Source organism: Narcine bancroftii, chromosome 4 (genome assembly GCF_036971445.1).
Source record: "Narcine bancroftii isolate sNarBan1 chromosome 4, sNarBan1.hap1, whole genome shotgun sequence".
Taxonomy (NCBI): domain Eukaryota; kingdom Metazoa; phylum Chordata; class Chondrichthyes; order Torpediniformes; family Narcinidae; genus Narcine; species Narcine bancroftii.
Window position 1 is genome coordinate 170,100,352 of NC_091472.1, and position 14,725 is coordinate 170,115,076.

Below are 14,725 nucleotides of genomic sequence, written 5' to 3' on the forward strand. Positions count from 1 at the left end.
TAGATTGTAAAATGTGCCTTATAAGGCAAGGTTAGCAGAGCTAGGGCTTCTCTCTTTGGATCAAAGAAGGATGAGACTTGATAGAGGTCTACAAGATTAAGAGAGGCATAGATAAGGTGGGCAGCCAGCTCCTTTTTCCCAGGGCAAGAGTAGCAAATGCGAGAGGTCATCTGTATAAAGTGAAGGAAGGAAAGTTTAGGAGAGATGTCAGGGTGTTTTTTTTTACACAGAGTAGTGGATGCCTGGAATACATTGCCAGGGGTGGTAGTGGAAGCTGGTACCTAGGGATGTGAAAAAGACCCTTAGCTAGGCAAATGGATGCAAGAAAAAGAAAAGGTTTTGGGTGTGAGCTGAGGAAGGTTTAGATTGCAGAGTAGGTCTATATAAGCCAGCACAAGGTTGTGGGCCAAAGGGCCTACACTGTGCTGTCAGGTTCTATGTGCTAAGTTAAAGCTCCTTGCCAGCTGTTCAAGGGCAGTGACAGATGGGTAATGTATGTGGGCCTGCCGGCAATGCTCACATTCCCAAGAATAAATAAATTGAAAATTGCCAATGTAGACTAATGTAACATTATTCTCAGTGTTGAGATGATCATTTCACCAAGTCTCTAATTTTTTTTGTGTGGGAGATGGCGGCAGATTTCCAGCATCTTGTGTGAAGAAACAGTTCTCAATGTCGTCTCTGAAGTACCTTGTCTCAGTGGGATTTGCTCATCTGCAAGATAAATCAGTGTCAGGAAGTTGTACACCCATGAGGTACATAACAGTCATGGGTTCATCCTGATGAGTGTTATTCAACAGTCAGGATCTGAAATCCTGTCTGCAGTTTCTTTTCATTTTTATAAGTTCACATCTTAAGTCCATCACACTGAGTCTACTTTTTAGTCATATGAGGTGGCTAATATCATCAGGCACAAGTTGTCGCTCAAATTTTATTATTCAAGAGTCTCACAGGAGAGTACAGTTCCTGGAATCTGGAGCAACAATAGTCTGCTGGAAGAACTCAGCAGGTCGAACAACATCCATAGGAGGAAAAGAATAGTGAATTCTGAATGAGGTATTGCAAAACATGACTTGCCCTTATAAACTATGATGACATACTTCCTCTTCCTTAATCTCAACATGGTCCAGCGCACAACCTTGTTCTATTCTGACTTCTTCTCTGGTGAATACTGAAGCAAAGTAGTCATCTAGGACCTTTCCAAACTCCTCTGCCTCCAGGCACATGTTACCTTCTTTATCCCTAAGCTGCCCCACCTTCATTCTTGTCATCCTTCTGCTCTTCACGTATGCAGAGAATGCCTCGAGGTTCTCCTTGCCAAGGCCTTCTTATGCCCCCTTCGAGCTCTCCTTTCTTAAGTTCCTTCCTGTGTACAAAAGAGTCTGGAAAAACAACCAACTGAAAAACCTCACAAAGATAAGCGTATACAGAGCCGTTGTCATACCCACACTCCTGTTCGGCTCCGAATCATGGGTCCTCTACCGGCACCACCTACGGCTCCTAGAACGCTTCCACCAGCGTTGTCTCCGCTCCATCCTCAACATCCATTGGAGCGCTTACACCCCTAACGTCGAAGTACTCGAGATGGCAGAGGTCGACAGCATCGAGTCCACGCTGCTGAAGATCCAGCTGCGCTGGATGGGTCACGTCTCCAGAATGGAGGACCATCGCCTTCCCAAGATCGTATTATATGGCGAGCTCTCCACTGGCCACCGTGACAGAGGTGCACCAAAGAAAAGGTACAAGGACTGCCTAAAGAAATCTCTTGGTGCCTGCCACATTGACCACCGCCAGTGGGCTGATAACGCCTCAAACCGTGCATCTTGGCGCCTCACAGTTTGGCGGGCAGCAACCTCCTTTGAAGAAGACCGCAGAGCCCACCTCACTGACAAAAGGCAAAGGAGGAAAAACCCAACACCCAACCCCAACCAACCAATTTTCCCTTGCAACCGCTGCAATCGTGTCTGCCTGTCCCGCATCGGACTTGTCAGCCACAAACGAGCCTGCAGCTGACGTGGACTTTTTTACCCCCTCCATAAATCTTCGTCCGCGAAGCCAAGCCAAAAAAACCATATAACTCTCATGAGCCCTACCTGTTTCCTAAATTTAATGTATGCTTCCATCTCTTAACTAGTTGCCTCACCTGTTTCATCAACTACGGTTCCCTTTACCCATCATCTTTTCCCTGGGAAAAACCTACCATGTGGTCCCGAAACATCCTCCACATTAATTCTGTGCTTTCTCCGGTGAACATCTGTTCCCAGTTTATTCTCTCTAGTTCTTGCCTCATGGCCTAATAATTAGCCCTTACCCAATTGAACACTTTACCATTTTGTCTGTTTTTATTCTTGTCCGTAACTATGCTAAGGCTCTGGGAGTTGCGGTCACTATCACTGAAATACTCCTACACCAAGAGGTCTGCTACCTGACCAAGTTCATTACCCAGTTCTAGATCCAGTGGTGGCTACTTATTCTAGCATATTTTAAGCCGTTCATTTTTTCATGTTTAAATAATCAAAGAATATCCACATGTAAGAAAGAAAACAATTTCATGAACAACTGTGGGTATGAGGTGTAGGGAGATCTTTGAGTGAGAATCTTAAGTGGAAATGCAAAATGGACTGCAGGAATCTTTGCAACCATTTTACACTGTCATTCCAAACAAGGTGGAGTCATAGAAAGAGGTTCTTCAGCCCAGAGACCGTACTCACTCATATGTTAGTGCTACAGGATAACATACAGGACTAATATATATGTTAGAGCTATAGGAGCTCTCTCTCTCGAGCATCCTGGCTGGCTGCCTCACAGTGAAGTACGGTTGCTGCAGGGAAATGGATTGGAGGCCAATCCACAGGATCATGAGAGAGGATCACTGAAGTCTCCCTTCCTGTTATCGACATGATCTACCAGGAAGCCTGAAGAGGACACCTACACCTCATACCCATAGACCCCTACCACAGCATCTTTCAGTTACTCCCATTGAGAAAGAGATACAGGAGTATTAGTAAAAACACAGAAATGCTGGAGGAACTCAGCCGGTCATTTAGGTGCCCAATAAAGCAAGGATATAGGAGTATCAATGCCTGCGTCACCAGGCTAAGAAACTGCTTCTTCCCACAGGCAGTGAGAATGCTGAATGACCAAAGGGACTTCTCATACTAACCATCCACGACTCTCATATTTTCCAAGCAATATTTATTTATTTTTCTGTATATGTGAATACTGCATATGTATTGTTGTCAGTATGTATGTCTGGTTGAGTATTTGGCCCTGAGGACAAGAGAATGTTGTTTCTTCAGGTTGTACTCGTGTAATCGATGACAATAAACTTAATATCTATCCTATTCTAATTCCATGTTATTATTTTCATCATGATCCTTCTCTCTTCCCCCCCCCCCCCACCACACCCACCCCTCCTCCCCCTTCACACCCACCCCTGAGATTCTACCACCTATCAAAATGCACAGTCTGATCTATAGTGGTCAATTAACCTGACAACCTGCACATTTTTGCAATATGGGGATAAAACTGAAGCAGGAAGAAATGTGCAGACTCCACAGAAACATCACCAGGGGTCAGGCTTGAACTTGAGTCACTGGAACTGTGAGGCAGAAATATTATTCAAAAACTATCAAGGACAAAAATCCAGCACTCAAAAGATAAAGAGAGCATTGTTTTGAGGAGCTGAAGAATAAAGAATGTTTGACACTGTTTGACCTGATTCTTGCTGAGCCCTGATGCTATTTCTCATCCAGCTATGATAGATGAGTTGGTCTTGGAAATTACGGTTATTACAAAGGTGATTTGTAGAAAATTCTTGATTCTCTCAGCATTGTTTCTATCTGCTATGGTCTGGCTAAATATTGTGTCACATTAACAGCATAAAACATAATGTAACAGCATGTCTGCATAAAAATAAAAGTAGATGTCTGAATGTGTTCGATCTCTTCTGGTTTATGGAAGTGATCTGATGCTATGTATCAATGCTGGTTAGTGAACCAGTTGTATGAAAGTGGTGAAAATGTGAACAAAGTAAGCAAAGACACCCAGAAATAAGACTGGCAAGACAAGGGTTAATTTTTTAAAATTTACATTTAGACATACAGCACAGTAACAGGCCATTTTGGCCCACAAGCCTATGCCACCCAATTTGCACCCCATTAACCTACACCCCTGGTATGTTTAGAATGGTGGGAGGAAACTGTAGTCTTCGGGGAATCCCACGTACGCATGGAGAGAATGTACAAACTCCTTTCAGACAGCATGGGATTCGAACCCTAGTCCCAATCGCTGGCGCAGTAAAGGTGTCACGCTAACAATTATGCCAACTATGCCACCCAGATATCCAGCACAGCATCAAGGGAGAGTGGAAAATTATCAGAGGGTCAAACTGCACAGAAATAAATGTTGGGGCATCTTCACCCACAACCATTGACAGTGCTGGGTTAGAGTTACATAGGTCCAAGGGGAATAGACAAATGTGCTGGAGAAATTCAGCATGTCACGCAACATCCATTAGGAAGTAAGGGGTAACCAACGTGTCGGGCCCATCATGGGAACATTGTACAAATGGGCTGCCCCTGCCCTGTAAAATTGGGAGAGGTGGAGTAGGGTGACCAGTAGGGGAGTAGCGGTGGAGACCACTGGGGTGGGGGGGGGGGGGATGGGGAGCAGAGAGTAAGGGTTGAAAAGCAGCACTGAATGGGTTGGGACAATGGAAGCCAGTGAAGGTCAGGGAAACAAAAGAACCAAATCAGGGTGGGCGAGCAAATTCAATGTTGACCCAATTGGCTGCCCTGATGGATAAATAATAAGATATGCGATATTCTTCAAGTTTGCATTTGGCCTCACCCAGGCAATGGATGAGGCTGAGGAGAGCAAGGCATGTGTGGGAATGGGACCAGGAATTAAAATAGCTGGCAAGCAGGAGTTCTAGCTCGTTCATGAGGACAGAGAGCAGATGGAAACAGAACCAAGGATCATGAGCAAAGTCAATGGAGAACCAGTGCAAGAACTGAATGCTTTTCTCCCATTTCAGCGTTCCTTCTATCTACCTGTTTTCTCTGCTCTTGTTAACAGATGCTGAAGCTACTATCAGTCTTCAATTGCCACCTCATCCAATATGGCACAGATCAAAGCAAATTATATTTCTGTTGCTTATCTGCAACCCTTTACCATTCCCTCAACCAATTTCCTTTCTCAGGCCAGAAGAAGCTAGTTAAACAACAAATATCTTATGACTTGATTATCACCTAATCACTAAGAGATGCCCCCCTTCAACTAAAAATTCTCAAAATTTCTGCTCTCTCCTTATAGTGAGCACACCCAACTTAGACGATATCAAAACAATATCAGTGGGTTCAAAGTAATCGCATTGTTTACTCTTCCATACTTAACCAGGGAGCAAGTTAGTAAATGAGTCACTCCTTATGTTTCTGCCAAAGAATAATATCTGAGGCTCAGAACTAGAAACAAGGTGGTAAATAATTTTTTTTAAAAATTAGTCTCAGTGAAACTGCAGTACGATGAGTCGAGTAGTATGGATAGAAGGTGCTTGTTGGAATATATTTGCAAGATTTCTGACCAAAACATTGCTGTATTGATTTGAAATGTATTTACTTGAGCAGTTTTGTGCAAAATGAATCTGTACCATTTTGTTACCATGTTCATTCACCCCACACATTTCACATTGGCAAGGAAGTTTAAAAAAAACTACACTGGACAAAAGAGCCATCATCAAGGTGAGGAACTTTCATTTTTGACATCAGTAATACTGGCCCTATGCAGGATAGAGATTCCTGGTTATACCTTCTTAAAGAACATGCTTTACAAATGACTGTGACTGACCATATGCACACACTAGTATTACAATATTTACCTATTATTTACCCACTGCAGATTGTCTAGGTCTTGTTACATGCAACACTGAGTGGGCACCAGCTTTATAAATGCACTGGAACAGTTTAGCCAGAAGCATAACATAGCACTACAGTGAGGATAATGTCAGGATGCATACGGTACAATTGGTTGTACGCAGGGAATGAATCATCCTGCCTAAAGAATGGATTATTTGTCAGTCTGAATTTCAGGAGGAGAAAGAGTTTCACCATCCAATTATACTTCAGTCTGATGTTGGTTGCAAAAGCTTCAACCTTGTTTTTTGTACTCTTGGTATTTCTGTCAGCACTGAAGGTGAGGAATGGCTCGCCCTTTAACTGTTTACATATTTACCTGGATATGGGAAACAGCAGTGTTTGGATGTGGGTGGCATGGTTGGCATAGCGGTTAATGCAATGCCTTTACAGTGCCAGCGATTGGGACAGGGATTCAAATCCAACGCTGTCTGTAAGGAGTTTGTATGTTCTCCCCACGTCTTCATGGGTTTTCCCTGGGGCTTTGGTTTCCTTTCACCGTTTGAAACATACCAAGGGTTGTAGGTTAATTAGACTCATGGGCTGAAATAGCTTGTTACCACGATGTATGTCTAAATTAAAAATTTAATCCATTGGTCGTAGGTCGCTGAACTTGGTTAAAGCATTTTGGATACTATGTCTGCTGTTTAATTTTGAAGATTCACAAGCTTTATTCTTTATTTCTAGGTATGCTTGCTGCCCCGGCATACCTCTGGCAGTGCAAGGGTCACTCCTACCATTACCATCATAGAAATATGCCTTGGTTACAGGTGGATTGGTAAATAGTAGCCATAAGAGTCTTCAATGTTGATTACAGACTTGGCAGTAAGTCAAATATTGGCAAAAACATTGCTAGGATTTCATGTAACACCCACTGTCTTCCCTTGGTTACAGATTCAGTAGTCAGGTATGTTTACCCCTTCCACCTGCCATAGTCCCAATCTGGCAGCTAAGTGCTTCAGAACTCATGAAGACAACAAGCCATTTAAGTCCCCTTCCAGAGTACATTCTGTATGATTACTATTTTCAGTCCTTCTTCCAGTGGTGTTTAACTTGGAAGAGCACTGAATCTGCTCATAGGTGGCATCTTTAAATGTTTGACCTAACACCATGGGAGTCTTTAATGGTGAAGACTCACAGGGTCACTTCCCCCTTATTCTGCCACCACTTTAGGTGGTCCACATTGCTGGTGGGACCAGGCTTACTGAGGGATGGTGAAGGTGGAATCTGAGATGTTGGTTAAAGAGTATGATTGGACAAATATGACCATGTTAGGATGTAACTTGACTAGATGATAATAAGTGACCTGTTCAGTTTGGTAAATTCTGATAGAGATAGGGAATCCACAATATGAGGCCATCAGAAAAATGAAAACTTCATTGATTCATACAAACCTAAGAGGAACCAGGTTGACAGAGAGAGTTGTGATCTCGATGGCTATGCATGCACAGTCAATTGAGGAGTTTAAAATAAGAATTATATTCTATTGGGTAGCAAGGATGTCAAAGGGTATGGACATAGGAAGATGAAATGAAATTAAAGATATAGCTGTGCATGTAAAAGAAAAAAATGTGTTAAGCTGAGTTACTACGTAAACTCTCAATCTTTCTCCCAACCATCTAAAAGAGGAGCCCACCCTTAAGTTTAATTGATATTCCTCAACTAAATCGGCCTTCTTGATGTTCATATTTGAGTTGTGACAACACTTCTCTTGTCTCTGGAGTCATCTCTCATTAAAGGTGACAAAATTCACCATTGGGTTCAATGTGTCAGTACAGAATTTGGGTGACTGATGAAAGGATGTTTAAAGATCAACACCTCAAAGCTAGCGCAAAACGTAGATTTTGATGGGCTTTGTCCTGAACTCCCACATGGTTCTGAGACTTGGACTACCTAGAGCAGGCACCTCAAGGAATTGGAGAGAAACCATCTCTGAATCTACTGGAGCAGTAAATACACTAGCATTCAGTCCACTCCATTGGGTAGGCCATGTCAATCACATGCCTGACACCAGATTCTCAAAACTGTCGCTCTACTCTGGGTTCTGTTAGGGGAAGATTACCAGGTAGACAGTGGAAAAAGACATGGATGTTTTCAAATCCTGCATGAAAAAATACACCATCCCCCACTGAATCCTTGGAACACCTGACCCACATCCAAAGAGGTGAAGGTGCAGTCTGAATGGTGCAGGGAACCTTAAGTCCAGGTGTCAATACTACACAGAAGCCCAACATAAGTGGCAGAAGGAGAGTACCATCTCACAAACCAACCGCCTTCCCATCTTGCCAGCCACTGCAGAGTTTGTGGATCCCAGTTTTGGCTCAGTGGCCTCCTCAGACCCCACAGAGCCACAATGGAAGTAGGTCATCCTCAATCCCAGGAGACCACCTCACAAAGAGATGAAGGCCACACACACAAGTCCCAGCAGGATTCCTCTTTACTATCTAAGAGCTGTTATGGCCAATTACTGGCCACCCCTTGGGTTAAATCAATCAATTCAGGCGAAGGCTCAAACCCGTCACCCTTCTAGTCTGCAGTGTTCAGTCACACACTGAATCCTTCATGGGCCATTCCTTGTTCAATCTACCATAAACCAAATGCTTGTGAAGATTCAGCCTCCCAAATGCTCAGAGATGGTACTAAAGATGATATTTGACTATCATGAAGCCTTCTGTCATGTGACCTGGACTAGAACCAATTATATTTTACATATTCAAATCTATTTGGCTCCTTTTCTGATTAGGTATTTCACAAGGCTTTTGCTGACCTGTTGCACTCTTCGACCAAGGCCTCTCGTTCCTCCTTACTCGGATTCTTTTGTCTCTCATAGGCCTGGAATAATATTTGCTGTGAAGCAGGTCCCCACTTGAACCTGTTTCTTCTCATCTTCTTATTGGTTGGCTCTTCAACAGGTTCATCCCCTGATGCTCCCTGAGCTGAGTTGTTGAACTCTGCAAAGAGAAACAGCTGCTGTCTGTTTCCTGCCACATCTTGTCCTGTCTTCTGTGTAGGTTGGCTGAACTCTATAATATGAAAAAAAAACAGAGAAGGTTGGCTAGTGGTAACTTCTATCATGTTTTTTTTATAAAACAGCATACTATAGTCATTACATTTTTAAATTCCAGAGTTTAGTGATGGATGAAACACAGTGATAACCCCATTCATCTACCATTTAAGAGAAGAACAATAGAACCATAGGACACTACAACAACGAAACAATCTCTTGAGCCCATCTAGAAGCAATAATTAAGCTTAATATTCTCATGGAATATTCAATGTCCAGAATGTACAGTATCATGTACAGGTATGAATAATGAACATGGACTCTGGCCTATTGGAAAATAGTCCCATAGTATGCCACACATCTCCAATACAGTGTGTATAATTTAAAATAATCAAAACAACTTCAAAAGCCATTGCAAAGCAGCTGCCGTATTTTCACGGAAGACATTTTGGAAGTGTACCCAGCCAATGCAATTGGCATAAAAAGGCATCAAAAAGAATAAACAATGGAAAATAAAATTAAAGTCAGGAATAACATGGGATACCAGTTTTCAATGGACTTCTTGTGCAACAGAAATCCACCACTTTTATAACAGTCCCATGTACAGTTCATCGATTCATGTTACAATTGACTGTTATTAAACAGTCAACAGCTGAGGACATCTCACAGTTAAACAGGCTCTGCTAACAATTAGCACAAAGGGGATTATTTTTATTTGTCAATCAGAATTTCTTCCCGCTTTTCTTTAGAAGTTGATGGGTATAAGGCCTTAGAAATATAATTTTCTAATCATTTTGCAATGAAGATCTATTCTAGAGTTCAGCTCAGTTGTGAGAGTTACAGGCATGAATGTTCATAGAGGGAGCAACCATAAATCACTAGGTTTACAATGGAGATTGATCTGATAGGATTGTTCCACGTAATCCATTCTGAAAAGGGTAATTTGCCATAAATGCAAAGTGCTTCACTGTGATTTACATCTGTTGCAGCATATCTGTCAGAGCAGTCATTTACTCTTCAACCGCTGTCTAAAATTTTAAAATAGGCTAGCTGTATCAGACTGGTCGATGCTATCATCTGCTATAAGAATGTTATAGCACAGAGTAGCGGTTAGTGCAATGCTATTTCAGTGCAAGTGACCATATATCAAATCCAGTGCTGTCTGTAAAGAGTTTGTACGTTCTTCCTGTGCCTGTGTTGGTTACCTCCGGGTGCTCTGGTTTCACCTACAGGGGTTGTTTTAATTGGATGTATTTGGGTGGCTCTCTGAATGAAATGAATGAATGAAATGAGCTCTCTGAACCCTTCTCCATTAACAATGGCGTGAAGCAAGGCTGTGTTCTCGCACCAACCCTCTTTTCAATCTTCTTCAGCATGATGCTGAACCAAGCCATGAAAGACCCCAACAATGAAGACGCTGTTTACATCCGGTACCGCACGGATGGCAGTCTCTTCAATCTGAGGCGCCTGCAAGCTCACACCAAGACACAAGAGAAACTTGTCCGTGAACTACTCTTTGCAGATGATGCCGCTTTAGTTGCCCATTCAGAGCCAGCTCTTCAGCGCTTGACGTCCTGCTTTGCGGAAACTGCCAAAATGTTTGGCCTGGAAGTCAGCCTGAAGAAGACTGAGGTCCTCCATCAGCCAGCTCCCCACCATGACTACCAGCCCCCCCACATCTTCATCGGGCACACAAAACTCAAAACGGTCAACCAGTTTACCTATCTCGGCTGCACCATTTCATCAGATGCAAGGATCGACAATGAGATAGACAACAGACTCGCCAAGGCAAATAGCGCCTTTGGAAGACTACACAAAAGAGTCTGGAAAAACAACCAACTGAAAAACCTCACAAAGATAAGCGTATACAGAGCCGTTGTCATACCCACACTCCTGTTCGGCTCCGAATCATGGGTCCTCTACCGGCACCACCTACGGCTCCTAGAACGCTTCCACCAGCGTTGTCTCCGCTCCATCCTCAACATCCATTGGAGCGCTCACACCCCTAACGTCGAGGTACTCGAGATGGCAGAGGTCGACAGCATCGAGTCCACGCTGCTGAAGATCCAGCTGCGCTGGATGGGTCACGTCTCCAGAATGGAGGCCCATCGCCTTCCCAAGATCGTATTATATGGCGAGCTCTCCACTGGCCACCGTGACAGAGGTGCACCAAAGAAAAGGTACAAGGACTGCCTAAAGAAATCTCTTGGTGCCTGCCACATTGACCACCGCCAGTGGGCTGATAACGCCTCAAACCGTGCATCTTGGCGCCTCACAGTTTGGCGGGCAGCAGCCTCCTTTGAAGAAGACCGCAGAGCCCACCTCACTGACAAAAGGCAAAGGAGGAAAAACCCAACACCCAACCCCAACCAACCAATTTTCCCTTGCAACCGCTGCAATCGTGTCTGCCTGTCCCGCATCGGACTGGTCAGCCACAAACGAGCCTGCAGCTGACGTGGACTTTTTACCCCCTCCATAAATCTTCGTCCGCGAAGCCAAGCCAAAGAAGAAAAGAAGATTTGGGTGGCATGGGCTCGTGGGCTGGAAGGGTCTGAAACTGTGCTGTATGTTTAAAAAAGTGTTCTTAAAATAGGCAAGGGCTTAGAAGGCTCGAAGGTAGGGAGATCCTATTGTTACAGAATACAATTTTTAAAAAATATTTGATTTTTGATTTTCAAAGACTTGTACAAATCCAAACAAACAACACAATTTCTTTCAACAATAGTATATAACGTAGAGTCTATTTTTTCTCCTACCCCTCTCCCATCCCTCCCATACCCTAATACAACAAAGAAAAGATTATATAAATTAAACAGATTAAAAAAAACCAATTATCAGTAAAATCACAAATCCTTAGGGGAACTTAAGAAAAACCCAAAGAAACCTAAAAAAAAGATAAAGTGCAAAGTACAAGAGCATGTCACTTGAACCACAACCCATTTAATTGATCTCAATTATTTCACTACTGGCACAGATTGTTGCATTTCCTTTATTCAGAAGGAGTATAGTTATATCTGTGTACCAATGTGTGGCAGATAGGGTTACCACATCCTAACAAATGTGCCATATTTCCTCCTTAAATTGCATGTGATTTTCTCCAGGGAAATACAACTCTGCATTTCCATATTCCATCATGTAATATTTAGTTAGGAGTCGGACTTCCACATGACTGCTATACATTTTCTGGCCATCGCCAAGGCAACCGTCACAAACTGAATTTGAAATCTATACAGTTTAAAACACACATTCAAATGGTTTCCAGAAGGTACAATTCCAGATCCTGTGGAAAATCCACCTTTGTAATTTTTTTCAGAATGTCCCCCGGGTCCTCCCAGAAAGATCTCACCTTTGTACAAAGCCAAGTTGAATGGATAAATGTTCCAATCTCCACATCACACCTAAAGCACATTTCTGAGATTTCTGGTTTTGATTTATGTAAATTTTGTGGTGTGAAGTACAGCTGATGCAGGAAGTTGTATCGCACCAACCTGTACCTGGTATTGACAACTCCAGTCATACAGGTCTGACCAGTGTGACAGATAATGTTATATTTTATATTGTATATAGATATGTTTTAAAAGGAGATAAATTGTAGCAGGTTTTTTAAGGTTAGGTCACATACAAACACTTCAAAACTGATCTCATTTAAAATGCCAGAGCTCTGCTCAAGCCAGATGGTCCAGGCTCCAAGTGCCTTTGCAAAAACTTTGAAGGATACCTATAAGGACTTCACAAGTAGGTGTTAACTGGACATGCTGTGGGGTAATGGATTATTGTTTTGGAAAGCAACAGATGAACGAATTCGGAAGATTAGATCCGGAGCCGCAGTCTGTCTGAGTGCAGTTGGTTGTTCTAAGATGGTCATGTGGCTTTCTCTGAGTGAGTGAGTGAGAGAGAGAGAGGGAGAGAGGGAATTCAGTTTTACAGTTCAGCGGCAGCAGCTGGGACTGGAACAGGACAAGCTGGCAAACTTGTGGAAAACCCCATTTTGAAGACAGATTGTGAGTTCTTAGTTCAGCCTGGTCAAAGCCCTTGTGGTCCATACAAGAGGAAAGGACTGGCTGCATAACGTTTCACTCGAAATAAGGGAAACAAAAAGGAACTCTGTGGTGATCTGAAAGAAAGAGATTATCATCTGGAAAACCCTGATGGGGCAAGTTTCTTCGGCAAGACACTGAAGTGGCTGATCTGAAGGAATCAGTTGTCGTGGGTGTCCAATGAGCAACAACTCTCTCTGTGAAAACCGACGAGAACTGTCCTGAGTGGAAACCATTTACCCTTTAAGCACTAAACTGTGGTGAAATTCATAAATGTTAAATTCTGTGCACAGTATAAGAATTGCCTGATACCAATGAACTTGGTATGAGAAGTGAGATTGGACTGTGAATCAATTTTTCCATAGATTCTAGCCACTTTACCATTTCCATAGGAAATTTCGGACACATCCATTGAGCATCTTAAAGAAGCGCTGAGGTAGCAGAATGGGTAACAACTGAAATAGATATTATAGTCTTGGCATCACCTTCATTTTAATGCAACTAACTCTGCCCACCAAAGTTATGGGCAAGGTTCTCCATCTACCAAGGTCCTCCACAATCTTCCGGAACAAAGGGAAACAATAGAGTTAATATAAATTGCGTAAATCCTTATCTACTTTTATCCCCAAATAAAGAATGCCCTCTTGCGGCCATTTAAATTGACTCCCTTGTTGATATTGTCTGTAATCCCCCTTTGTCAAGGTCATGATTTCATTCTTTTCCTGATTTATCTTGAATCCAGAGATCTTGCTGTAATCCTCCAGTGTGGTCCTCAGCCTGACCAACAACAACCCCCCCCCCCCCCAAGGTCAGTCAAATATACTAACACATCAACTGCAAATAAATTGATTTTATGCTCCTCCTGGTCCACTTTGAACCCCTTTATGTCTGTGTAATGATAGTGATCATGTTTGCATGAACACAAGCAAGGCCTTGATTATAGTTACTGTTTGATTAGACTTGGTTGACAGCAGGGGGGCCGACACACAGTATGCAATATCTGTAATGGAGACTTGCAGCCTCATGGCCTCGTGCCATTTACAACAACCTTTTCCTTCATCCATGTGTTGTCTAAGAACTCACAAATACAAATACAAGATGAAACCATATGTATCCTGTCAGATCTTCTGCCAGCAGTTCAATAGCTAGTATAAACAACTCTGGCAACAGTAGGCAGCCCTGCCTACTAGACCAACCCAGCAGGAACATTGGAGATATTTGTCCATTTGTAATAATTTTAGCTTGGGGTTTATGATAGAGTGTCCTTACCCAATTGATAAATGGATGTCCCAATCCAAAGCTCTCCAGTACTTTGAATAAGAAGTCCCAGTCCAGTCTGTTGAATGCCTTCTCTGGGTCCAGAGCTATGACCACGCTTGGGTCCATCCCCGACTGTGCCAGATGCACTACATTAAGTAATCTACATATATTTTCTGCTGATTGTCTCTTTTATACAAATCCAACTTAACCTGGATTTGTTAACTTCAGTAAATATTGAGCTAACCTATTGGCCAACGCTTTTGCTATAATTTTATAATCTACATTCAATAATGAAATTAGACTATAGGAGGCAGAATTCAATGGGTCTTTGTCTTTTTTTTGGATCACTGTAATATCTGGTGTTGAGAAAGATTCAGGGAGGGTATGTGTCTCCACTTTCATAATAAGGAGAATGAAAAGATCCTTAAACTCTATATAAAATTCAGCAGGGAACCCATCCTCCCCCAGTGATTTGTTAGCCTGCAATGAGCCTAGGCCTTTCTCAATCTCCT

The 14,725-nt window shown here is 42.7% G+C and overlaps 1 protein-coding gene across 5 annotated transcripts in view; it reads right to left on the bottom strand.

Annotated features, from left to right (window-relative positions):
• hnf1a (HNF1 homeobox a) overlaps positions 1-14,725 on the bottom strand; it is a 379,757-nt gene that overhangs the window by 194,230 nt on the left and 170,802 nt on the right. For all 5 annotated transcript variants that reach the window (XM_069932935.1, XM_069932934.1, XM_069932931.1 and 2 more), the window contains one exon: positions 8,680-8,935. In XM_069932935.1, coding sequence (XP_069789036.1) covers positions 8,680-8,935 — 256 coding nt within the window. The remainder of the gene's footprint in view (positions 1-8,679; positions 8,936-14,725) is intronic.